Raw genomic sequence first — 28000 nt, 5'->3', positions numbered from 1 at the left:
CGAGGATAAACGAGAGGAATGATAAGTAAGTGAGCGTGTGAGAGAGAGAGCTGTGCCCAGTCCTGCTCTGCAGGCCACCTGCAATTCCACACTGCCTGCAGGAAAATGACCTAACACACGTCTGAAAAGAGCTTTTATAAGCAGCTTTCTATTTAATTCTGCAGCTGAAATGCAACCGAATCAGTGACTTCCTCTAAAACTGAGCAAAACAGACCAGCACACATACAGTGGAAGTGGGTAAAACTGTATATCAGTGTTTTAAATGATTAATTATGGGTTGTTGATTATTGATTTTTCTGTTTTATGTTTGTAATGTGTATTTTGTTTTGTGTTTGTGTTTCTGCATATCGTGCCCAGGACACTCATTTAAAAGGACTTTTCTTTTCTGTTAAAATACAACAACAACAACAACAATAGTAATAATAATCACATACACAGTTCAAAATACATAATAAAAAAGTAAGGATGCACCAAATTTTTGGCCACCAAAGAGAAAACGTTTTAGTTTTTTGACCAAAATTACACATTAAATTGGCCTGGGAAAATGTGAATAAGTTTAATAAGTAAAAAAATTATAAAATAGCATAAAAATGTTTGTTGGGTGAATTACATTTTTGTAATTTTCAGTTCACTTTAATTTAACAGAATCACGTTTACATTTAGGAACTCTCCCAGAACTGTGGTTTTGTGGTTTTATGGTTTTGGTTGGAAACAAAATAGTTAAAACCTTGAATGTATAATGGAAAATTATCCAATCTTCTCTGTGGCATCTATGTAGATACAGCCAAGCAAGCTCTCCAATTGGTTAGGACTTCAGGAGCTGGACGGAAGGCCTTACACATTAGATTAACTACCGACATAATTAGAAAAAGACAGAAAAACCAACCAATCACGCTTTGACTTACAATGGGACCAATTCCGTGACAAAAAAACATCACTCTAGTCCTTCTGGAGGTTCTAGATATGTCACTGACCATGAATGTGAGCTGTAGTCTAAGCAGGTTCTGGTTAGTTGTCAGGAATGTAAAACAGCAGTGGCAGCTCTATGCAAGAACTCTTTACAGAAAGACTCACTGTAAAACTGATACATATAAGCTTGGATATACAGCGTGTCTCAAACGTAAGGAAACACACACACAAAATTAAAATGGTTTGGCAGACGATGATCCAATTTTAGACACAATCTGAGGGGGAAGGGAGAAACCTGTTAGGCCATGTCATCAACATGGAAAAAAGCAGGAGAACACTCCTAAAACCCGCCCCCTGTCAAAAGTGCCAATAGTCAGAAGCAAAAGAAACATTTCAGAAGCAAAAAATATCTCAGCAAATTCAGCACAGAGAAAAAGATTAAAGCAAAAACTGCCTAAATGAGTAATGCATTTATATCAGAATGAGAGAAAGTGAGTAGTACTCTTCTTGAAAAAATAAGTTTTATTTAACTCATTATTTGTAACATATTTTGAACATTTTGACAAAACTAACACCACAGAACTGAAGGCCTCGCCCTAATAGTCACGGTTCAACACCACTAAACTACAGGTCAAAAATAGTCCAGCACTATTAGCAGTGCACTCATCAGTACGGTATGTGTGTTATAGAGTAGTTTGTGGCTCTGGACGCAGCCGTTATCACTAAAGCTCCCCACTGCATGACTGGACTAAAACTCGTTTCTGAGCAGCTCTGAGTCACTTCCAGCACTGAGAGAGAGGAGAGAGAGAGACTTTTTGTTTTTTGATTGTGTGTCTCAGTTATTCCCATGTAAATAAGCTACTGGCTCTTTTTTCTGTGTTTCTCTTCAAGAACAAGGGAAGAAAAGAAGAAAAGAACACTCCAGAAAAGAATGTTAGCACACAGATCACACACACACAAAGGCAGGATGTCAACAACCCACACACACTCACTCCCAGAGAGGTGACGGTTAAAGTTTGTAAACAGCCAAAATACAGCTGCACTGTTACACACATTAACACACTGTCTACACTGAGAACATTAAAACAGATAGAGAGAGAAAGAAAGAGAGACAGAGAAGAGAAAAAAAGAGAGGGAGAGAGAGGAAGAGTGCAAAAAAGAGACAGTGAAGAGAGAGAGAGACAGTGAAGGGGGGCAGTGAAGAGACAGAGAGAGAGAGAGAGAAGAGAAAGAATAAGAGAGTGAAGAGGGGGAGAAAGAGAGGGAGGGGATAGTGAAGAGAGAGAGTGAGAGACTGAAGAGAGGGACAGAGAGAGGGAGACAGTGAGGAGAGAAAGAGAGGGAGAGAGAAGAGTATGAGGAGAGAAAGAGAGAGAGAAAGTGGAGAGAGAGAGAGAGAGATACACAGTGGAGAGAGAGAGACAGATACACAGTGAAGAGAGAGAGAGAGAGAGATACACAGTGGAGAGAGAGTCTGATTATGTAATAAGACGTAAATAAAATACCCAGACAAGCATCACACGCACACACGTGACTTTTGCCAACCGTTACCATGGCACACACACATTTGTAGGAACACACACACACACATACACACAGTCTGGCTGGTCGCCAGAACATGAATAAAAACATCCCTACAGGCCCAGATCATGTGTGTGTACAGACATAAACAAACACACGCACACACACGCAAACGCACGACTCTCGCCAGCTGTTACCACAACACCACACACATCTGTATTCAGATCCTCAGTCTAAAAGCTGAACACTGCCTCACTGAACGCACAGACACACTGATCTCAGATCAGCTTCAGCAGCTCTGCAGACTCTCATTACTGACACCTGCTCTTCATTTCACTGCAGCTTCACTGACTCGCGTTACATCATCTGTACACGTTCACTCTCACCAACCACGTTTAGAAAACCACAGTGATGTTTAGATGTGTTAGAGCTCCTCTAATGTGCACTTCATACAGTACTGTTGTGGCAGCAACTCTGCAATTATCCACATAAATAATAAAGTTTATAACTGTCTGTCTTTACAGTTTTTACAGTCTTTATAGCGTCTTCACAGTATCTGTAGGGTCTTTACAATGATTAGTCTTTATCTTGTCTTTGCAGACGTTACAATGTCCTTACAGCTTTTACACTGTCTTTACATTGTCCTTGCAATCTTTACTGTCTTCATAGTCTTCACAGTCTTTACACCGTCTTTACAGTCTCCTTGCAGTCTTTACACCCTCTTTAGTGTCCTTGCAGTCTTTATAGTCTTTATAGTGTCCTTGCAGTGTCCTTACAGTTTTCAAACTGTCTTTACAGTCTTTTCACTGTCTTTATATTGTCCTTACGGTCTTTATGCTGGCTTACAGTTTTTACACGCTATTTACTGTCTGTATAGTGCCCCTATAGTCTTAAGGCTGTCTTTACAGTCTTCACAGTCTTTACACTCTTCCTTACGGTCTTTACACGTTCTTTACAGTCTTTATAGGATCCTCACAGTATTTACGCAGTCTTTACAGTGTCCTTAATAATGTTTTAACTGTTACTGTAGCACCTAAACATCCAATAACAGAAGTATATCTATCCATTGATCCATCCATCATCTTTTTAGTTAAACCCTGCAGTTTACAAATGCTGTAGTTGTGTCAGTTCTTTGTAGTTGTTTATAGTTTCTCTGTAGTTGTTTATAGTCTTGTCTGTACCTCTGTGATTTCTCCTCTTCCTCTTCTCTTTCTCTGAGAGAATCCTCTTCCTCTCGTATCCCCTCATCCTCCTCCTCCTCACCCGTTCCTCTCACGGCCGACCACGTCCATTTAGCCCACTGAACGGGCGACAGCCACGACATCTCCGTTCACTAACACACACGCTGCTTAGACTGGTCTAAACACACATACACACACTCCTGCGCTGGTCAGGATAAAAACAGTCCAGTCTGATCCACCCAGTCTGAGTCACTCTCTCTCTCTCTCTCTGACACTCTATCCTCCTACAGTTTGCTCCAGCAGCTGGATGCTCCTCTCGTCCTCCTCAGGCTGCGTTTCATGGCCGTTCTTTCTTTCTCACGCGTTTACGGCTTCTTCCTCTTTCTCCTCGTGGCAACTCGTGAAGTCGAGCTGCTTCCTCAACCTACTGCGACTGAGAGAAGGAGGGCTACAGCCTCTCTCTCTCTCTCTCTCTCCTCTCTCACTCACTCTCCCCCTCCTTTTTGAACTCTTTCACTCTCTCTCTTTTCTCACCCTTATTCTCTCCCTCTCTATCTCTCTGTCCCTTTTCTAGTGCTTTCTCTGCTTCTTTCCTGTCTCACTCTGAACTCTCCTGTCTCACTCTGAACTCTCTCTCTCTTTTTCTCTCTCTCTCTCTCTGAATACCTCGGCAGTGATCAGCTGGCTGCCCGACCCCCCCCACCTCAGGCTGGACTATGTTGCAGACTCCGAGGGGGAGGAGGGGAAGTTTTCCCACTTTAAAAGAAAAGGCTAGTTTCTCCCAGACTGAGTGGTTTAAACTCCCCCTCTGAATAAGAATGGTAGATTCCATCAGACTGCATGAGCTCGCTCATCTGAAAAGCAGAAGAGGGGAAAACAAACACAGAGAGAGAGAAAGAGAGAGAGAGAGAGAGAGAGAGAGAGAGGAAGTGTGGGAGAGTCTAACTGAAACAGCGTGAGTATGTGAGTTACAGAAGAAGAGATAGAGATAATGAGAAATGTGAAAGTGAGAGAGAAGAGAGTGAAACAGAAGGAGCAGAGGGAAAGAAAGTAAATATGCAAGCTATAGAAAAAAGTTAAAAAGAAAAAGAAAGAAAGAAGGACAGACAGACAGTAAGAAAGAGACAGGCAGACAGAGAGAGACAGAAAGAAAGATAGAAAGACAGACAGGCAGGTAGACAGACACGCAGATAGAGAGAGAGACAGAAAGACAGACAGAGAAACAGACAGAAATTAGGGCAGACAGACAGTTAGAAAGACAGACAGGCAGATACAGAGAAACAGACAGACAGATAGATAGAGAGAGAGACAGATAGAAAGACAGAGAGACAGACAGACATTAGGACAGAAAGACAGGAAGAAGAACAGACAGGCAGTTTAAAAAAGATAGAAGCAGATAAACAAATGTTTGTCTAACCGCCTTTCTGTCAGTCTGTCTGTCTTCCTAACTGTCTGTCTGTTGGACAGACAGACAGGTATAAACAGATACACTTGATGGTTCTTTAGTGACAGTGCACTTTTATCAGATTTGAAATTGGGTGAAAAGAGAGAGAGAAGAAAAAAGAGTGACAGAAAGGGAGAGTGTGTGTGTGTGAGTGTGTGTGTGTGAGTGTGTGTGTGTGTGTGAGTGTGTGTGTGTGTGTGTGTCTCCATGGTAACGGCAGAGCGGCTGTGGAATGCAGTCAGATCCTCCTCACTCAGTTCAGCTTTAACCATCTCGCTGCCCTCACAACCAGCAAAACCTGCAAACCTGCGCTTTAACAGCAACACAGCCGCCACACACACCCTGACAAACCTGCTCCAGCACTCTCACACACACTCTCACTCACTCACACACACCTGTTCAGCATGCCTGCACACTGCCTGAGAAACATTCTGTTCACATCACGGCTCTTCTCTCAAACCATCTCTCGCCCCCTCGCTCAGCACACACACCTGTGAGCAGGTGGACGAGTGCACAGTCCGCTCTGTGACCTCACTCTCCACTATCAGCTCTGATGCCTGTTAGCAAAGCAGGATAAAACAATTCATCCTGGCTGCAGAGACACAAAGGGTGAAAAATTCCCTCAGAGGGCGACCGGTGGGCATTATAGCGCCTTTCAAAATCACTGAAACAGTTACAATCTTACTCCAACATTAATAATAACTTACACTCTTAAAAAATATGGTTCCTCAATGGTTCTTTAGTAAAGACACTGAGTGAGTATTGGGTTTGAAAATATAAACTCGAAAAGTGACTGTGCAGCTTAAAGCTAGCTAAGATGTGGCTTTGCACTTGCTAATGTAACCTAGGTGGTGCTGGGGTGTTGCTAGGCCGTTGCTGGTGTTTGCTATGATATCCTACTTGGTTAATAGTGTGTAACTAATGGATTTCTAACACCATAATGTAAGCTGGTCCTATGGGAAACAATATTGTCTGTACGAAATATCATCTGTACGTATGTTTGTACGAAAACCATACGTCCAATCAAAATGCTGTACACAAGTACACCATTCCTGATCAGACTGTTGATATCTCGAAAGCTGCAGGATGACTTAGAGGACACAAATCTGAGAGAAAAATAAAAAATAGGAAGAAGAAGAAGAAGAAGAAGAAGAAGAAGAAGAGGAAGAAGAAGAAGAAGAAGAGGAAAAGTACATTTCCTGAAAAAAATGCGGAGTGATCCCGCAGCTTAAATTTGCTAAGAAGTTGCTAGGTGGTTGCTATGTTATCCCGGGTGGTTGCTAGGGTGCAGAGCAGCGTTATGTAATATTATTACAAACATGAGCCATTTAACACAGACCAATAAGCAAACACGTCTTATTTTTAAGGGACATGTTTAGCCAAAAATCACATTTGAAATCTGCCCTGCCCCTTCTTTACTTTACGTTTGCTATGTTTGCTTTGTCAGTCTTACACTGGAGCTACAAGGCTAATGTAGCTAACAAGCTATTGGAAGCTTATGTACACTAGTTAGCATCATGCTAACTGCAGGTGGTTGCTAGGGTGTTGCTATGCAGTTGCTATGTTATGCCAAATGTTTGCTAGGGTGTTGCTAGGTGGTTGTTATGTTATCCCAGGTGATTGCTAGAGTGTTGCTATGGTATCCCAGGTGGTTGCGGCGGTTGCTATGCAATGCACAATCACTAAAAAAACAATACAGTAGAAGTCTGTCATTAGATGCCTCACTGTATTAGCTCTAGCTAAGTAAGTTAGCTCAGCGGAAATGATCTATTAAGGAGAATCAGTTCAATTTGTTCATCCAAAAGATCAGTTCACAAAAGAATGAATCGCTTGCAAATGAAACATCACTCACTAATCCCAAGTGCTAAAACTAGCGCGCCTAATGGAGCACACAGTGCACTTGGCTAGCAGGTTACATAACACTGAGTAGCACCAGGCCATCTTCTTCTGATGGAGACTCAGCCTGTCCTTTCTTTATGGATTCTCCAAAGTCTCCAAGCACAGCAGAGCACATTCTCTGGCCTCCATAAACACTCTAAAAATAAAGTGTGCATGTGCGACAGTGGCAGTGTTGGTGGGTGTTGCTATGCTAGGCACCACAAACAATACCATCGCTACGCTAAAGGACAGCAGGCGAAATTCAGAGCCTGAAAGTCAAGGGCTCTATGGGGGATCTATGCCTTAAATGAACAGCTCAGACATAAAAGCTAAAAGTTCATGAAAGTGAATGCCCACCAATCAGTGTAATGTAAATTACATTATGCTAATTGATGCTTCTTACTTTCCATTTGCTGTTAGCCATGTTAGCATAATGTTTAGTTTTTATAAGGAATTTTGATGATGGTAAAAAAATATGTTTTCCTAGGAACTAGTTTGCCTCACAATGCCCTGCATGTATCCCTCCACCATGAATAGAGGTTTCAGCCAAAACCTTTTCAAAACTATCATAAAACAATGTCTCAGTAATCAGGCAGTGTATTTATAACCATTGCAACAGAGCATTTCACGTCAAACCACTCTGGATTACTCTGTTTATACCATAACCATTAATTCTGCAGTAATTCTGAAAAATGGGTGGAATTCCTGTTTAAAGCATGTTTGCTTGAGCTGTTCATTTAAATGTATGTCAACTTTGCTTATGCAAAATGTAGGCTGTATAAATAAGGATCTCCTTTAATGATCAGTTCAGTTAAAGTAGAAAGAGACAGAAGGAGAACACTTCTTCCCCTCTGAGCCCTCAAATGGGTCAGGAAAAAAGTCAGATGGTGTGCAGTAGCCTCGAATCTCTTATGTAACCAAACTCAGGGAGGAAAAAACGAAGCGTTCCACGTCAGAGCTCAGCCGAGGCCTCAGGCCAGTCATACCGAGAGTGATGGTTAAAGAGGGGAAAAACAAGACAAGCAGAAGATGAGAAAAACAGTCCAATAAGACAAATTATGAAACAAATTCAGAGCAGCGTTATCTAACATTATTACAAACACGAGCCATTTAACACAGACCAATAAGCAAATGCATGATTAAACCTTAAGGGACAGTTGAGCTAAAAATCACGTTTACAGTCCTCCTCGCTTCTCCTTCCTCCAAATATTTGCTTCATTAGTCTTACACTGGAGCTACAAGGCTAATGTAGCTAACAAGCTATTGGAAGCTTATGTACACTAGTTAGCATCATGCTAACTGCAGGCTTAAATCAACACACAATTGCTTCAAACTGTGCAGAGCTGTTCAGTATCTCTAATAGACTTGATCATGTGGTTTATGACACTGTATGACTCACTGTTATCTATAAACATGGACTAAAGTACATTAGCATAACTAAAAACATTAGCAGCCTTCCTGAATCCTGTCTATGGTTTTGTCCATAGCTCCAGTCTTAAACTAAAAACACCATACAGCCAGTTTATCCAAAACCACCAGTGAACCTACACGTGTCTTCTGAGTTTTATATGGAATGTTGATGTTGGGAAAATAGTGGAAAATCTGAAATAATAAGGTTTCTTTGGGGACTATTTTGCCTCACAGCACCCTGCATGTATCCCTTCACCATGAATGGATTTTAAGCTCTCAAAACGATCAGAAAACAGTGTCTCAGACATCAGTCCATTTTACCATTTTATGTAATAACTTTCTGTGAGGGAGCTTTTAGAGGTGGACGTCTGGTTCCTATCACCACCACTGTGAACAATTCTGACTTGGTAAGTTTCTCTACAACGAAGCGTTTCACACCAAACCACTTTGAAAGACTTTGTTTACATGCCAACCATTTAATTTATTCAGAATATTTAAAAAAAGAAAAATAAAAAAGATGGAAGAACTCCTCTTTAAACAAGCAGTAAGACTAGCTAGAAAGCCTGTATAAAAGGGGAGTTTGCTTGTGTAAGTGGTTGTGAAGCTCTTTCCTCACTCAGGGCCACCCAGACCCTTTTTTTTTCATTTTTTTCCCCCCTCAAATACCACGGAGGATATGAGGCTGAGATTCCATTAAGCAGCCGAAGCAGAACCACACGAGGGGGTCTCACATTTCAAACGGCTGCGGAAGGCCTGGCATGAGCCTCCACAGGAGCTGGAAAAACATAACAACAAAAAAGCAGGCTCCTGAGAAACGAGGGACTAAAATAGTCAGGAAAAAGGAGCAGAAAGGTTTTCCGCCTGTCTGAAGAACAAAAGACAGGGCAGAACTTTCTCAAAACACACCAACAAACTGAGCCACGTCCAGAAGATGTCCTGAGAGCCGAGCGCTAATTGGTGCTTGTATGTCTGGCTTGCTAATTACAGAGCAGAGATTTGTTGTGCTCTCCGAACTGCTGTAGTTCAGCAAAAATAAAATGTATCCAGTTCTCCTCTTCCTTATCCCAAACGTAGATAATCAGCCAAGACGTGTTCGAAGTGTCTGAAGTTTGCTTCTTTTGTTTTAGCACTGGAGCTACAAAGCTAATGTAGCTAAGAAGTAATAGAACCAAACATGAGCACTAATTAGCTGCTAACTGCATGTCTAAATTGGAGTTGTTCAGTAATCTCCAATAGATGGTTTGCATTGATGTCACGTCCCCCCTCAGTTGGACTGAGTAGCAAAACATTGTGCAACATGGCTGCATTTATTAGAGGAAACGGCTAAACCGTGAAGAAACAAGTGAGTATCTGCTTAAATTAAAGACAGTTGGACTCAGTGGCGATCCATCCAAATTCTCAAAGAACCAGTGGTCTATGAACATTAAGTTTATTTATGAGTACCTAAATTTTGACGCTGGGGAAATACACTAAGCAAAGCCCGAAGGCATATGAAAGCCCTGATGCTTGGTCTTACTTCAAGGTGGGATTTGTTGGTAAAATTAAAGTGACACTGACACCAGTGGATATTCTGGTTGTATGTGAACAGGTTTGTACAAATATTTTAATTTATTACAACTTTTATTTGGAAAACTGTAAGCTAGTTAGCCCCAGCTAGTTCATAGCTAACACTGCCACTCAGTAACGTTTTATTCCTGTGCACATAAAACACAGTCAGAGGATGAATGAGCACCCCCTATTGACACCTTAGACAGCATTTGCTTCTCTTTCCTTCAGCTTTCAGAAGTCTGTAAAACACCAGCTCAGAATTTTGCTAAATCTGTTTGTACATTCAATCACACAACTGGTTGTATCTGCTCTTATCTATTGCAGATGGCATTCACACTGAACCCTAACGCTACCACTCGGTTAGTCTGATGTTTTTATGTTTTTGCCAGCATTCCCACTGAACGCTAATGCTTTCACTCAGTCCTTCTGCCACTCAGTGGGCGTGATCACAGTGACTCCCACCAACTGTGACATCGTGTCCGTACCCTCCATAGACTTGATTATGTGGTTCCTGACACTATATGACACAATGTTATCTATAAACATGGACTAAAATACATTAGCATAGCTAAAAGCAACAGTAGCGGCCATTCTAAAGTCTGAATTCAGAAGCTATCCATGCTCCACCCGCACTGCAAAAATGCCATCTTAGCCAGTAAAAACACCTTAAATCTAGTCAATGTTTCCCATAATGGGATTGTTGTAAGAATATTACATGATCTAAAACTTACTTCTAGACAATGTTTTACTTGTTAACTTGTGTCGTACTGTATGGGAAGATCATTTTATTTGTTTTAAGCATTACTTCTCAAAATAAACACAATTATACTGCGTTTGAGTCGGAAATGGGAAAAAAACAGTTTTCCCACTTGTAAATTGCACTCAAGTCATACTTACAACTGGTACAACTCAGGATTCTATATGATACACTTGTTTTACAAAAGGGGGGCGGTCGTAAACCTAATTTCTGGCCAAAGCATTGTTTTAAGGTATTAGGTTCCTCCAGCCACTTTCAATAGCTTTATTTGTCACAGGAAAGTAAAAGAGCAGAACAGGAGGTGAAAAATGTGAGGAATTCCAAAAAGCCAGAGCAGGGTGTGCACGTTCTGACGCTGGTTTACAGAAAGAGAGAACTCTAAGGAGCTCTAGATAGTAAGAAAAGTCGTTAGCAAGAAACACTGTGGTCAGGCAGCAATCTGTCAACTAAGATCAGAAGATTTTACAAACATTACTTTTCATAAACTCCTTCTTTTTACTTACTTTTAGTATTCTATCACTGCTACTATTTTTTTTCTTTTATTGTTTCTATTATTTATGAAGTTTAAATCCAAAATGCTGTAAATCCATTTGTGACAGTTTTGGATAAAATGAGTTTCTGAAAAGAATAACTAATGCAGACTCAGGCCCACTATTACGATCATGATCATAATACAGCACTGATATTTCCTATATGTGTAACTCTTCCAACAATGCATACTGTGCAAACAAAAATCTTGAAAGTGGTCTATGATGCATTTTGGAATGAAACCCTTTATTTGTTGCTGCCGATTTTACTTTTATTACTAGTACAGCCTTTTATACTTCAGATTTTACATTTTTAATTTTTTTTTGTTTCATGTTTTTTGTTTTTGTGCTATTCTACCACAAACTTGCTGATTTTATAGTTCTATTTTCTATTTTATTTTTAATTTTTTTTAACCCTCAGTCAATCACTTTGAGCTGCACTATACATATGAAATGTGCCACATAAAGTTGCTAATAATAATAATAATAATGTTTTTTTTTAAATAAAGGTTAAAACAAGTGTTTATTGTAATGAGCCTGTTACCACGGCTACTCAGTTAACAGGCACAGGCCACTGTGAGTTTAGCCAAAGGGATCTGAGTGGGCAGATGCAGCCAATCTCTGAAGGACTCACTTTATTTGGATTTGTCCAGAAAGTCTGTGAGAGCTTTAGTGAAATGTGATAAGGTCAGAACTATCAGACAATATTATCTGTTTTTACAGGCTTTTATAAGCGGCTGTCTGTGTGGATGAATGTGATATGAAACCCTCGAATCCCCCTGAAGCATCCCAAACCCACAGCTAGAACCAATCACAGTATAACATATAGTATTATATTTTGGGATATAATATGTTTTATCATAAGATATTGATAACTGTTGATCATTACTAAAGACATTAGTTTTATTATGAACCCTAAATTATTATGCTGGTATTAAAGCCATATATATATATATATATATATATATATATATATATATATATGTGTGTGTGTGTGTGTGTGTGTGTGTGTGTGTAAAATTATGTAAGATAAAGCATTAGATGATTAGAGGAGCAAATATGAAAAAACAAAATCAGTAAAAATCCACATTTTGAGCTCTTTTTTTAACTTGCAATTTCAGCGTTATAAAAAGCCAACTAACTCTGCAGTTAACTATATTTAAAGGAATAGTTCAGAGTCAAATTTACAGTTTTCCACTTACCTGACAGCCTAATGATATTTGGTGTGCAAAATGTGCTTCTTTAGTTTTTAGTTTTGTAGCTGGAACTACAAGGTTAATGTACCTAACAAACACAAGTCAATAGTCACCCAACTCTTTTCTGTAAAATATCCCCAAAAACTTCTCTCAAATCACATCCAGGTCTTCATTAATGTGGCGCAGACATGTCGATGTGGTTTAGTAAATGTCTTGGCTGATTAACTACACCAAGGGCAAGAGGAAAATAGTGGAAATAATTCACTGAACCATTCCTTTAAAAAAACACTCATCATTTCAAAGACGGTGCAGACGATTCTAAACCAAGTAACAGAGATTAATCCAGTAATGATGGAAATGTAAAATAAAAAAAGCATCAACTCTTTTGTAAATGGGGGCTGAGTACACGGCCTAATCCTCTAATGCAGACTCAGGCCCACTACGGCCACTGTCCGGGTCACCGGAAGTTCTGGGGTGAATAACGGAGGGAAATGGACCTGACTGGGGCAAAAAGAACAGGAAGAGAGAGAGCCAAAAACTCTTAACCAACGTCCCTGCGGATCCAGAAATAGCACAGCTGGAGACAGACGAGAGCGGCAAGTCAGAACAGGGACGATGCCCAGAGAACACAGACTCTCAGGAGAAGAAGCAACAACCGCTCAGATTAACAGAACAGCTCAAACAAACACGCTAACACAGCTAACAGACAGTTAGCTCCACCCACTCGATCTGATTAGCCGAAAAAAGGGTCTCACTTTATTTGGATAGTACACAACAGTGAACTCTTAAAAAAAATGGTTCTTCAAGGGTTCTTTAGTAAAGAAAAGAGTTTATATAGAACCATGAACACCCAAAGAACCATTTGCATGCTAAAAAGGTTTTTTGCATGGTGAAATGGTTCTTTAGATTGACGGAGAATGCGTATATGGTTTTATACAGCACCAAAAAGGGTTCTGTTTTTGGTGCTCTATAGTTTTTGGTGCTATATAGAACCATTTTCAAAAAGATCCTATATAGAACATTTAACCATGCAAAGAACCCTTTGAGTGTGCAAATATTCTTTGAGTGTTGAGTGGCCATTTTCTTCTATGTACAAACATTCATCTTTACTAACGAATCACCTTTTTTGAGAGCGTTTGCCGGGCAAGATGACGATATTTATTGTTATCGTGATAAATTATATCACAGTATGCCACAATATGCTTTGCTGAGTATACTGTAAAAAATCATCAGTACCTAAAAACACTCCCAAACTGCATGTCTGTTTATAAAGAGAGCATGATTAGTCCATAGCATGTGAAATACAGAATATAAATCATTGTATTCATAGTTTTTGCTAGTATTCTTTGAAAGCAGTGCCACAAAGCATTGTGACACAAAGCAGTGCCATTACACAGCACTGCCTAACATAGAAATCTGTTTTTAAACCAGCACTCAATAATGCTCCTTGTATTTTCATCATGGTAGCAATGTTAGCGTCAAGCTAGTGGTGTTAGCTTGGTGCTATTTAGGACTTTTATGTCAGCTCTATTTTAAATACATTTTTAGCACGTAACATGCATGTAAGTAACATTCTTTACTTTGTATGTCTCACTTTAAGTAATGCTTAGGGATATTATATTATTATTATATAGGGATATTATATTTTTTCCATGTTGCCCACCTCTACACATAATGTTAACAAACGATCTGTTGAAACTAGGGCTACGGTTAGGAGTAGGACCAGAGTGAGCATAGGACTTAGGTTTTGGGTTGAGGTTAAGTTTTGGATTAGAGCCAGGATTAAGAAAGAGTTATAGAAAATGAAGATGAATTTAGTAGATGTTTAGTACTTAAAAAAAAGGACATACAAAGCATCTGAAGAGTACTATTCAAATACAATGTTGCCTGAAAAGTGTTCTACCTGTATTGTTCTACCTTTATTTGTTATATAATTTGTGCTGGAACCACTTTTCTGATGGCAGAAACTGCAAATATTAGTGACGCACGACTCCGGGTTTTCTGGCGACTCCTCAAGTTGGTGATAAATGGATACGGTAGAGATTGAACTATCCTAGAATATGTAACTTAAACGTCTTACACGCTTCAAATGTCGTCATATTTAATCACAGTATGGGAAAACAGACATGCAGCATTAGCCTGATGCTAACACAACATGAAAGCGTACAGAGATGCTAGTGGAAATTAGCATTATCAGTGCTGTGGTAATTTCTTTAAAGTTAAGGTTTCTAACACTGCTGTGTTATGATACGTTCAGATGCTGTTTTAAAAGTTGAGAAATGACCACAACGATAGGTGGCTGAAAGTTCTTGGCCTCCTTTAGCAGTCTTTGTTTGCCTGCTAACATGACCCACGTGTCCTGGTGGAAGTACTGTTCAGTGAGATTATTAATTTAAGTTCTTTAGTGAAAATGTGTGTCTTTAATTATATATCATATTTCTGTTGTCTTATAAAAGCAATAAACCACTTGTGGTCACGTGCTACAGGGATTTTATGGCAGATAAGAAGCCTTTTCTCTGCGTCACGTTGCCCAACAGCAGTTAGCAGCGCCATGCTAATTCAGGCTAGCTATTCACTTTAATCCAGCAACAATAGTCTTTTTAATCTATTCCTTGCTAACAAAAAAGACAGATTCTCTCTTATGCAACATCTCCAGAGCACAATGCCAACGTCAGTGTTTTGATTTGAATCAGCTGATGGAGCGCAAATCTGAAAGCAGAATAAAGAGCCATTAACCTAATAAGAACTAACCTAAGTAACCTAAACAAGCACATTAAATTATTTATGTCTATGTTTCTGTCTGCATGTGAAGCTGCAGTTCATTATGGCTTTCAGCCGCACTACGTGTTCCAAAACACTCAGAAAATGTCCTTAGAACCCACACATGTTTACCTAATCCTCCATAATACTGCATAACAAGATACAGCTTTTATTTCTGGAGTCAAATTGACCCGAGCTACAAAAATCAGCTAACATTCACATGATTTCCAACTAAAATCGACATCCTATTAAAAAAAAACAAAAAAAGCACAATGATTAAAATACAGAATTTACTAAATTAAGAGTCAAAATAGATTATTTACAGCTGCTTAAGTGAAGGTGGAAATATCTGTTTGCTTCTAAACTCAAAAGCTAGCTTGAGTGATGCAACCCAATTTTCCTCACTTTTTAAAACTGCAATGACTTTAATGTTGTACATAAACACTGTAAAGTACAGTTTATATGCAAACTAAACTGCAGAAATGGCTTGTACTGAATTGTTTTTGTGATGTCACAAGAGGAATATCTACAGGTTAGCCTCTCACACTGAAGCTGTTAAGGAGTGTTTCAGCTCGGAGTGCTTTTTGAATGAGCCACAGCCAATCAAAACAGAGCTCATTTACATATCCATCTTAAAGGGGAATTCAACCATTTTTTTTTATTTCTACATAATTAAATGGTTGAGATGTGAACAGAATCATTCAGGGTGGTTTGGTGTGAAATGCCTTTTTTTAGACAGTCAGAATTGTTCACAGTGGTGGTGATAGGAACCAGACGTCCACCTCTAAAAGCTCCCTCAAAGAAACTTATTACATGAAATGGTTATCAATATGCTGCCTGATGACTGAGACATTGATTTGTGATAGTTTTGAGGCAAGGTTTTGGCCTAAAACAAAAAATATTAAAAGCCATTCATGGTGGAGGGGTACATGAAGGGTGTTGTGAGGCAAAAGAGTAGAATAAAAGAAGATTATTTTACTTTAGATATCCTATTTTCTCAGGGCTACCACTGTTTCACCAACATCAACATTACATACAAAAACTTGGAAGACATGGTAGGCTCACTGGCCATTTTGTATAATAAATAAACTGTCAACTTTTTAAAGAAAGACATGTAAAAGAAAGAAATGAAGTAAAGAAATCTGAGTTGGCAAGTTTCTCTACATTTAATAATTTAACATCAAATCACTCTGAATGACTTTCTTTACTTCTCAATGACTGAATTATGCAGACATTTTGAAAAATTAGTGGGATTCCCCTTTTAGAGTAACAAACCAGCCTGTTTAATTATAAGAGATAAAGGGAAGTTTAATTATGACTGTATGCAGGACATAAACAAACACAATCACTGCTGGTGCAACTGGTTACAGTCATAAATCTTAATAAATGCATACATTTTCTATTATACAATTTGTTTTATAGGAAAACCATTCAAATATGTTATCTGTACATCAACTCATGCGAACGTGTTATGTGCATGATGGGCCATTTTAATGTTCCTGCTCCAAGGCAAAAATTTCATGCCTGTTACAGTAAAGCAATAATAATCACTGTTATTTTTAACCCCGTCACAAAGCAGAGAGCTACAGCTGTCCACAACTCTCTGACATGCACACAAAAGTCACAGAGCTAAAAACAGCAAGCCTAAATTCTGCCCATACTTTAGTCCATGTTCATAGATAACAGTGTGTCACACACTGTTTGAAATAAAGGTTCTGTGCAGGTACATTTTTCATTCATCAAGGTACAAACAATGTAAATGTACCCTTAAAAAGTACAACGGTGGTCTTAAGGTCCGATTGTGAACCTTAAGTAAGTTTTTCCAGGTGAAAAGTATGTATTTGCCTTTTCATAACCTAATGTTTTAAAACAGAACAATAAAATAAAAAGCCTGGAGACGAGACGGGGTGTGTGGAGTCAATACAACTTACAAAATATAATTTCAATGGATTATGGTACAATTATGTTGCCTAAATATATTATTATGATTATGTTAAAGCTAAGAAGCTAAACTTCAGACACCAAACTACATTCAAAATAAAAGTGAAAAACTGGCTAATTTAGGTTTGTTGTTGAATTATCGCTTTAAGATCCAGTGTTTTGAGAAAGCGCTGAAACAATCTATAAAAGTCCCACAGTTAGTGCATATAGAGGCTCACTACACTGTGCAAGACAGCAGCCAAAATGTGCTGGAGAAACAAACAGTCAGACGGTTGGCATGACAACAGAAGCTCAGAACTGTCGTCATGGAGACTGGAGCATCTGGGTGGCAATGCAGGGGGTGATCAAACAATACAGCTTGTGTTAAAAAGACACAACAAAACTAAAATGTGCTCGGTGTTTGTGCAACCACTCTTCTGTGGAGTTAATTTTGTGCCAAAAGTTTTAAATAAAATACTAAAATCCACAAGCAAAATGTAAAATATCAAAATCTCCAAAATATGCTACAAATGCAAAAATCAACGTTAAATCAAACTTAATTTTTCAAAAGGATTACTATTTACTCATTGTGATTTATATGTATTACTCATTTTGCCAGTTTTTGCTTTAATGTTTTCTAATTTCAGGTATCATTTTTTTCTGGAATTGCTTTTTTGCTTCTGACTTTTGGCAGGCATTATAAAAGAATAGACAGTCAATTGTTGAAATATGAATGGCAAAGCTAGTAACTGTCAACATGGCGTCTGTTTAGGGAGAAAGTCCTGCCTTTCAATAAAATTGATCCTATCAGCTTGCTGCTTATGCCGTGATTGGGGAAAGCCTCCCTCATAGTGGAGATCTATGCGAGCGCAGTAGCCAGAACAACCCAAAAACTATGCATTTTTTGTGTGTTATTGAGCCAAATGCTACAAACTACTTATGAAGCTTTTGACCGATTTTATCAGTGATTTCAAATCTGTTTTTAAATGGTAATTTGACCCTTAGTTTTGAGCATTTTGGTCTCTCGTCATTCAGAGAGAGACTAGTCTGGTCTTGTACGGCTGGAAATAACTGCCCGGCGGTGTTGCAAAGATGGCGGCCGAGTTTTGACATATTTTTACCAAGGGGTCGGTCTTAGAAGAGGGCATTCACCTGCACTCAATACTGGTCAACTCATTGGGAGTGTCAGGTCTTCTGAACACGTAGCCACGCCCACTCAGGAGCTGTGCTCTGCCTCAAACATGGAGCACTTCGAACTGAGCATGTAACTGCCAGAGAGGACTGGGATGACATGTCCAATATTATAAGCACTATCAACAAATGCGCAGGGTCCTGTGTCTCCCTGAGTTAAATATATAATTTGGAAATTGATATATCAGGTAAACTCAGCTGTTGAATGAAGCTGTAGCACCTTCCGGGTTTGCAGATGCTAGCACTAACTAGCCTAACCAGCCTAGAAGTGTCCACTATTATTTTATTTGTAACTTTTTTATTTGTAAGAAAATTAACTCTGTACTCCTCAGTTAGGCGTCTAACTCAGTCTCAGCCTTACTGCAACACTGGATAATGAAAGGGCCCCTTTCCTACTTTTATTCTTGTATTTTAGTGTTGGTCCATTAATGACATTTATGTTTATGTGCCAAACACAGCTAGAATTCATTTTTAAATGTCCATTTTCCAAATTCTCTCATCCCTCATATTTGAACAATTAGACTGTTATTGCTACTTTAAGACTGATGTATGTAAATGAGTTCTGTTCTGCTGTGCCTTGTTCAAAACGCGGTCCAGGGCTGAAACACTCCTTATGACTTGAGCGTGAATGGGTGGGGCTAAACTGCTATAGGCTAAATGGAAATGGATATATGTAATTGTGCTGGGTATTATGGCATCACAAAACTAACTGATTCAAAACAGGCTGTTTTTGCAACTTAGTTTCCACTGGAGAGTGAATAGTTTCAAGATTTAACAAGATATAATGTTTATAAACACTATATTGTCATTTTTCCTTGATATGGGCCCTTTAAAACTAAGATGTGCCTTTGTATGTGAGACCCCATAGAGGTGGATATGTAGGCCTATGTGTTCATATACTATGTAGGTCTGACATCACTGGCTTAAAAGAAATAATAAAAAAAAAACTTTATCAGAAACAGTAACTTTATAGAAGGAGATAAAATGTTCTTGGCCTTAATGTACACTAATGTAACAAGACTTTTCCAAGTAATGTTGGGCCATTTCTGTTGGTCCATTTATTATGAAATGTTCATACAATGCAAAATAGCTTGCATTTTTATGTAAATGCTGTAAAAAAAAAGATTATTTATTGGCAGACTTTGAGTTATTGGCTCATCTTATGTCCATTTTATCTTCTTTATAAACTTGTCCTACCTGGAAAAAAAACACAATAAATATAAATTTTAAATAAATGAAATGCTTTTCTAAGCTTACAAATAATGTAAACAGTTATCTAACATAAAAGTTTATAAAATATAATGAAATGTGACTCCAGTGAGTGTGGAAAGGTTGATGTTGACCCACAATGTCCACACTGTAGACATGCTGACCTGAATCTCCCCATCACCGTTTCATCAGCACGTGCTCATGGTGCCATCTGGTGGTCATTGATTAACCATCATGACTGAAACAGGGACTGAATATCCACTCCGTTTCTGCAGAGACTCCCTTGGGACTCCATAAATATTTCTTTAAGGAATATTCTGCCCTACAAAAGCAAACAGCAGCAACTCCAGCAGCCGTGCAACTGAGAACAACAGCTGTAAAGGGCCCAGATCACAGAAAAAGGCACTCTTCTCACTTTTAAAAGTTTGACGCAATATATAAACATTGTTAAAGTTTCAGAACCACTCACTGCTCAGTCCATACAGTCCATAAATGAACACACACCTGCAAAAGCAGTTCATTTTGAATCGTGATGTCACAAAAAACAATCACATTTACATATATCTGCTTCCACCTACAGCAGTTTATGCTGTGTTCACATGTAAGCGGTAGTCAGACACCGGCAAACTGGATATTCCATCATTTTTAAATGGAGCCGCAACAGACAAACTACTTTCCCAACTCTTGCCATTGACCGCAGTGGTGGCATAAACCAGACGGTAATTTTTTGGGAGCCGCTGTTGAATTACAGATGATCTTAGTACTGCATAACAAAATCTACACTGATGAAGCTCTCCTCTGATAATCATCCATTTATTATAGTACTAATACTAATACTGCTACTACTTCTACTGCTACTACTACTACTACTACTACTAATAATAATATTTACTTACATAGCACCTTTCATACATTACAAAGGCAGCTCAAAGTGCTTCACAGTACAAAGTAAAAACAGAGGAAGAAGAGAAAAAAGATAAAAAAAATAAACATATAAAAAACATAAAAGCAATACCAGAAAAGGGGATATTTTAATAATAATTAAAATTAAAATGTACAAAAGAATAAACAAAGAAAACAATAAAAATACAACTAACAAGAACATAGAAGTAACATTCCAGTAAAAACAAGAGAAAGAATAAAAACCTAGTTAAAAGCGAAAGTAAAGAAATATATTTTTCACCAGTAACGTGGTTACCATGCCATACGATTCCATGGCTTCAGGCTTATTGTCAGCCAAAGCAATAATTCACAGAATTTACACTTTATGTTCACACGCCTCAAAACATGTTTTGCATTACAAAGTTGGCCTATGCAGCACCACAACGGCTGCATAATCACCGTACTGAGCACACATCACTGCTGTAAGTGCATTTTTTTTCGACAGAGACAAAACAATGGCAAGATTACACACATTAACCAGTACCCAGCGTAACACAAACCCAACAACCAAATGCAGCACTTCCTTATAAAGCATGCGTCCAGTATTCACTCTTCACAAGCACAACATTTAGCCCGATGAAGACAACATAAGTTAAAATCGGACAGCTAAAATGTACGTAAAGATGGAAAAAGCAGCAAACTTAAAACAAACAAAAGCAAAACAAACTTTTTTCTTTTATTTAGGCGGCTGACATTTTATATTTGGCTTTGGAAATGAGCATCCTCTGCTCTGTCGTATTTGTAGGACTGAAAGATTAATCATTTTTATATTGAAATCGCAATTTGAGTGCAATTTTGAAACTGCAAGAGCTGCAGTTTTTTGAATTATAGCCTGCACTATCAAACACGTCTTAAGTGGGGAAATTGAACCTAACAACACAGAGCTTGTGAACTACCTGTAGATAAGTTAGATCAGGGGTCGGCAACCTGTGGCTCTGGAGCTGCATGCCGCTCTTTTACTGCCCTGTTCCAGCAGAATTAGATTCGTAGGTAAAATAAAAAGCTGTAAAATAAAGCTCTGCTGATCATTTTAACACAGTTTTAACAATAAATAGGCTTAAACACTGGAGTTAGTGTATACCTGCTAATTCACCCTTTAACCCTGAAGATCAGCGCGCAGACTGCTGGTCACCATAGCAACGCAGGCAATAATTTCACCTAGCTAGCAGCTAACGAAAAGGCAAAGAGAAAGATTTAAGACGAACATCGATAATTTGGAGATGAACGGGCTTATTTGAATTTATAATCACTCCAGTTGGTTTTCTGATACATTTAATCTGCAGTGACAAACTGTCAAACACTAAAAAGTTACGAAGTTGAAGTCAGTTTCTCATTCACCACCTTCTTGTTCTAATTGTCTCATTCCACCTTAAATTTTGCAGCAGTTACATTCTGTTGCCTCAGGCACCATTTAAGGTGGAATGGGAAAATTGAAGTAAGAAGCTGGTAAATGTTAAGCTGCCTTCAGCCTTGTAAAAAATCAAACTTTAGGAGAAATTTTACAAGAAACTATCTACTTTTGAGGAAAAGCTTCTTGCTCTGAGTTTGTGTTTATATTATATTTTTAGCCTATACTAGCACATCAGCACATACTGAGACAAATTCACAGCGAAGATGGAAAAATGGACACAAAATGTTGTAGCTCCCAAGGTGGTTTGATTTTTGTTACAAGCACAAAATGGCCCTTCTTAACATTTGGGTTGCGACTCCTGAGTTGAACCAATCAGACCCAACCAAACCTCTATGTGTTGTGACATCACAACTACAACTTTCCGGCAGTCTGCTACACTACATTCAAGGATCAAGCCTAAAGTCAAAAAGGGACATTCTGGTCTTCTTGGCAAAAAAAACAGGCAAGAATTTAAATGTATAGACATCACAGTTTAAATCGCAGTGGTGATATCAGAAAAATCACAATTAGATATTTTCCTCAAATTGTTCAGCCCTAGTCCGGTCTCACTTATAAAGATGCCCCAGGCTCATCTGTTGAATATCTGGAGCTTCAGATTCACAGTGGTAGAGGCAGATAGTGGGATGGCTGCTAAGCAGTGATTGGAGGAGAAAATAAAGCAGATGTACAGGAAAGATGTGGACAGCGTCAGGATCATCATCAGCTGATACACATTGACAAATTACTTCATTTTTCTGCTGTTCTGCAAGTAAAGTTCCCACCATGAGCCAAAAATGACATTTTCTCACAACTGCCCCTGGCACACGCCCTGTAATACCCATGTGATGATCCAAGACTGCTTCTTCATGCACTCAGGGAGTTTCCTGACACTGACTACCTCAGTGATGATCTCTCCAACAGTTCAGGTGCCGGATTCACAAAAGTGTATTAAGAAAGAAAATCTTAAGCAAAAAAAATAAAAAGAAAAAAAAGTTATTCTTCAAAAAATTTAAGAATTCTCTTATTTTCTTTTACGGAGAAAAATCTAGATCTTGCTTATCTTGTTTGCTCATTTTTTTAAATGCTTGGTTTGATGTTTTTCCTATAAGCTCCTCTGAGTGGATTAAACTAAATAACAGAAATAACAGTTAATACATTTAAAATGCATTTCGTGTCATTTATGGTAAAATGTAAAATGCAATGTAGCATATCTAGGAAAACAATTAAGAAAATCTTAAGGAACTATTTATGATTATCTTCAGAGAATATCTAAGAACTTCTTAAATCTTTTGAGAATTGCATTTAAGAACATTCTTGTGAACTTCTTAGTGTTTGTCTTAAGAACGTTTGCAAGTTTTTTTCTTCAGAAAGTGTTTGTGAATCTGACCCCAAACCTTTTAATAAGGAATGAAAGAGAACCAACCTCAAATTTCTATAAATCCACAATCCAAATTCTTTTGTAGCTGCCCTTCGTGGCCTAATGGAGCCTTAACTAGAAACGACACACATCAAATCCTGCACCAAATTCAATTTGTTACAGTGAAATTAGATTATCAGCCATATAAACCAACAGAATGAAATCGTTCTATGGCCACATGAACTTCACACAGTAAAAGTAGTTGTGTATTTTTAGTAGCACAGCTCCCTGTGGAGCTTCACAGACTCAGAAATGAGGAGGGAGTGCATGTTTGTGTATGCAAATAAACATTACTTCACCTCACGTTTCTGATTAAACACTCAGCAATACCCGGACTGACCAGCAGGTGGCACTGCAGTGCACTGAGTAAAAGCCTCAGCAGAGCATTCAGAAGGAAACACACACAGTACAGTAATTACAGGCTTGCTGGAAAACTCATGACTGACTACAGCTCAAATTAATCTGCCTATCGGCAAAACCACAACAAACAAGTTCAATACGATCATATGAAAGCTTTAATTCATAGAAAGAGGCCACACAGTCCAGTTCATCTAACAGGATCTGAACTGAACGCTGTGCAAATAAGGCCACACTGAAATATCCATGTGTGCTAAAGCATTATACTGCAGTAGGACTCGTCTTATTGTCCTTTATAGGTGGGGAGCTGTTTGTAAAGGAGTGTTCGGTTACACAGACAATAAAACATGCTCAAGGCATGTGACTGCATCAGAATAACATACGTTCATCTGTAAAATTGTCTAAAAGTGAGAGTTTGGCATAAAAATCTGATTTACAGTTTTTCTTTTGCTCTAAATGTCAAGACATGCCAGCAACAGAAAAGACTTGCTGCGGTTTCTCACACCATTTCATTATATACACTATTTTGTATTGTTTTTTTAGATAACAGCGTCTTTAACTGTGTCAGAAATTACATAAGAGTCAAAGTGAAAGTCAACTTTATCACAGATGTGTTAAGTGAGGAACAGAACATAGTTACTCCAGGACACGCAGCACCACAGAAGACCTGCACAAACACAATACATTCAATAACAACGGGCAAACCATACAAAACACCAGACAAAAAACTCTTCTATACAACATGCAGCCACATGCAAAATCAAATTTCCATATTTTGTTGATGTTCTGAGGGTAAATAAATTACACATCCTCTACAGAGACACACTTCTGCACATTTTAATAGACAATTAAAATGTAAAAACATGTCAAAAAGGGGAGTTAAAACTTTTGCACACGACAATACATTGACATTTTTTATATCTAACCTTTTGAACGGGCTGCTGTTTTAATTTACATCATCCACAGTGTTGTTTTAAGTGTGGAAATCTAACCCTTATAACACTGTATAACACTGAGCTTGCCTGCAAATGAGTTTGACCAATCAAAAGAGCATGTGCTGTGACATCACAGCCTCCACTAACTGGCAGTCTGGCGCAGTGTGCGAGCCTCAAGCCAGAAAGAGTGGCCAAAAAAAAACAGGCCTGGAATTAATTAATAGAAAATAATCACGACTTAAATCGCACTGACAATATTACAGAGAAAAACAAACTATTTTTGGCCTTAATATTTTCCTCAAAATCATTTAGCCCAAAATATACAAATATGTATACGAGCACTGAGAACAGAACAGTAGAGAACAGACAGTGTACAGTGGGGCCAGGGAAAGAAATACACACTTAAAAAAATGGTTCTTCAAGGGTTCTTTAGTAAATGAAATGCTTTTATATAGAACCATGAACACTCAAAGAATCCTTTGCATCATTAATTTTTTTGCATGGTGAAACAGTTCTTCAAATTGATGGACAATCTGCTGTAGATGGGGCCTATATAGAACCTTTTTGAAAAGCGTTCTATATAGCACCATAAAGGGTTCTTCCATTATAACAAGCCTGACATTGTAACAATAGCAGAACCCTTTTTGGTGCTCTATAGAACCATCTACAACACATTCTCCATCAATCTGAAGAACCATTTCACCATGCAGAGAACCCTTAAAGCATGCGAAGGGTTATTTGAGTGTTCGTGGTTCTATATAGAACCATTTACTTTACTAAAGAACCCCTGAAGAACCATCTTTTTTACGTGTGTAGACCAGCTGTCGACCCCCAGCAGCAATGACTGTGCGTGTATTACTATCAGTGCGCTGATCATTAGCATTAGACCTTAATACGACCACATGCGTCATCAAAACTGCAGACTATCTGTACAAAAGTGCATAAACATGCAAATCTATTACAAGCCGGTCTTCAGAGTTTGACAGACATGCAGGCAGCCAAGCGCTAAAAGGTGTACGTTACATTGCTTGTTAGCCTAAAATGAAGAACGTGAAACATGTCTTACAGTAACAATACAGTGAAAAATGCTTCAATTTGATTTGGCACCAAACTGTTCCTTTAACCCCTTAAATGGTCAGGGCCCACGAGCAGGCCAAAAGCTTTATTACACACTTCTGTAACGTAAGAATAGCTCAGACAGTTTGCACAAAACGTCACTGTAGTAACTGAGTGGTAAGCCTGAGTGTGTAATAAGCCTGAGATCTTAAGGGTTTATGCACCACCAATCAATATTAAAGCAAGCATTCAATGAGGTGTGAAGGTTTTTTTTAATAAAATTAATAATAATGATAATGCTATTAACAGTCAGAGCAGTTAAATATGCCTGCAGTGTACTGTGGTGTCATAAATAGCACTCAACAGGTAAACGTGTTCACCTGCTGAAGACACGACTGTGTTGATAATCACTATGTAAAGCTATTCAGACATGAATAAGTTACTAGTTAAATGGACTGGAACTCACAGGCTGCTGCTCTTCTGCTTCAGAGAGGTCACGACCCCGGCGCTTTTCTTGTTTTGGGATAAAGAGCCCCCCATCTTAGCGCTGAGGCACGTCAGTGTTAGTCTTAGTGTTGGTGTTCAGGCTGAGCTCATGCTGATCTGCTGCTGGAGTCCAGAGGAGCAGCAGTGACACAGCAGAGAAACGCTCAGCAGCTGGAACTCAGCCAAGTTCACACACACACCTCCACTGACTCCACCTACTTCTCTCTCTCACACACACACACACGTCAGCTAATCCCACCTATTTCAGCTCTCTCACACACACTACAGTCAATGCATTCCTCAAACCAGGGCTGAATTTTTCAGGGAAAATATCTAATTGCCTTTTTTTTTTACCAACACTGTGACTGCGATTTAAACTGCAATTATATATTAAAGATTCAGGCCTGGTTTTTTAGGCCATAAAGACCAGCATTTCACTGCTGTCAGAACAAAACCTTGTATCCCCAAAATAATAACTTTACAGGAGAAAGAAAAAACATACACTCCTAAAAAACGTTTCTTTCAAGAGTTCTTTAGTAAAGAAAATGGTTCTATATAGAACCATGAACACTCAAAGAACCCTTTGCATGATTAAAGAGTTTGCATGGTGAAAGGTTCTTCAGATTGATGGAGAATTTGCTGCAGATGGTTCTATACAGCACCAAAAAGGGTTCCACTATTGTTACAAACCAAAGACCCCTTTTTGGGACTACAAAGAACCGTTTTGCTAAGAGTGTATTTTACTTAATGTAAGTCTGTGGCTTTTTCCCAAAGATCTGGTCCATTTTTTTTAAGCACTCATCATGAAATTTACACACAATGTGAATAATAACAGGTATTTTTAAATGCCACAAAAAAGATGTTATTATATTAACAACAAAAAAGGAAATGCGAGGTTTTGTTAGATAGCGTTGAGGTTTGAACGCTGAACACGGTGCACCAGACTACCAGTTAGTCGTTGTTGTGATGTCACAGCATGTGAATTGTTCTATTGCTTCTGATCGGTCTCACTCAGGGGTCGGCAAGCCCGACGTTAAGAAGAGCCATTTTGTCCTTTCAACAAAAAAACAGTCAATCAATCAATCATGGGCTTTCGTGACTATTTTCAACTTAAATAAGTATTAGAGACCACTCAATACTACTGCACTATGTATTAATTAAAAAAAAACTGTGGTGCTGAAACTAGTGGTCATTAACACATTTTCCTACTTTGCCCTTTTGACCAATCCGTATTTCCAGGCTGAAGCCCAGCTGCAGTGCACAGTTGCTATGACTGTAGTCTTCTCGTTTAAACACAGCTTTTATATGACATCTTCCCTTGATGACCGTCTTGATAAAACCGAAGCAGCAATACGCATTTTGATTAATTTTAATTTCTGAGTATCCCTAATAATTAATGTTCGGTTACCTGCAGGAAAACTACAACAGATAATAAATACAAAAATAAAAAGCCAAACATAAAGCAGGCAGAGGGTTGTTTATTATTAAAAAAAAAACTGAAAGAAATAGAAGGTTATTGTATTGGTTAAGTGACGGAAGTTGCCCCTTCAGATGAGCAAATGAGCTAACACAGCTAATTGGATGCTAGTATGGAGTTGTTGTCTCTTCTCCTCAATGGATAACATGCAAACATGTTAATTTTGTCAGAGAAATATATTTTCAGTATTTCTGGGCCTAGCTAACATTAGCTAGAATAACTAGGATCATTATTGATACAGCTGCGCTATGCTTGCCATCTCAGTCACGTCCTTAACAATGCATCCCTGGCAATGTCACGTAACATGACATACTCGCACAAATGAGCAAAACCAAACCCAAGCGGTTAACCGAGTACAAAGTTATTTCCGGCTACTGCTACACTGAATTTATATATGAAGAACGTTGAGTAGTATGAAATAACAGCACTGATACAGCAACATCAGTAAGTACAGCAAGTCAAACGAGAGACTACAATCATGGAGTTGAA

The 28000-nt window shown here is 38.6% G+C and overlaps 1 protein-coding gene across 3 annotated transcripts in view; it reads right to left on the bottom strand.

Moving 5' to 3' along the window:
• tacc1 (transforming, acidic coiled-coil containing protein 1) overlaps positions 1-28000 on the bottom strand; it is a 71517-nt gene that overhangs the window by 28619 nt on the left and 14898 nt on the right. Inside the window, exons 1-2 of one of the 3 annotated variants that reach the window (XM_036594254.1) lie at positions 4241-4251; positions 3612-3879 (exon numbers count right to left, since the gene is read on the bottom strand). The exons of 1 other annotated variant lie outside the window; for it this stretch is intronic. In XM_036594254.1, coding sequence (XP_036450147.1) covers positions 3612-3754 — 143 coding nt within the window. In that variant the 5' untranslated portion in view covers positions 3755-3879; positions 4241-4251. Of the gene's footprint in view, positions 1-3611; positions 3880-4240; positions 4252-26014; positions 26192-28000 lie in introns of those variants that run through there. One more of the 3 variants, XM_036594255.1, reaches the window with a different exon arrangement.

This window comes from Colossoma macropomum, unplaced genomic scaffold (genome assembly GCF_904425465.1).
Source record: "Colossoma macropomum unplaced genomic scaffold, Colossoma_macropomum, whole genome shotgun sequence".
Classification (NCBI taxonomy): Eukaryota; Metazoa; Chordata; class Actinopteri; order Characiformes; family Serrasalmidae; genus Colossoma; species Colossoma macropomum.
Note: the sequence above shows the minus strand (reverse complement) of the source record. Positions and strands in the feature narration are given on the sequence as shown.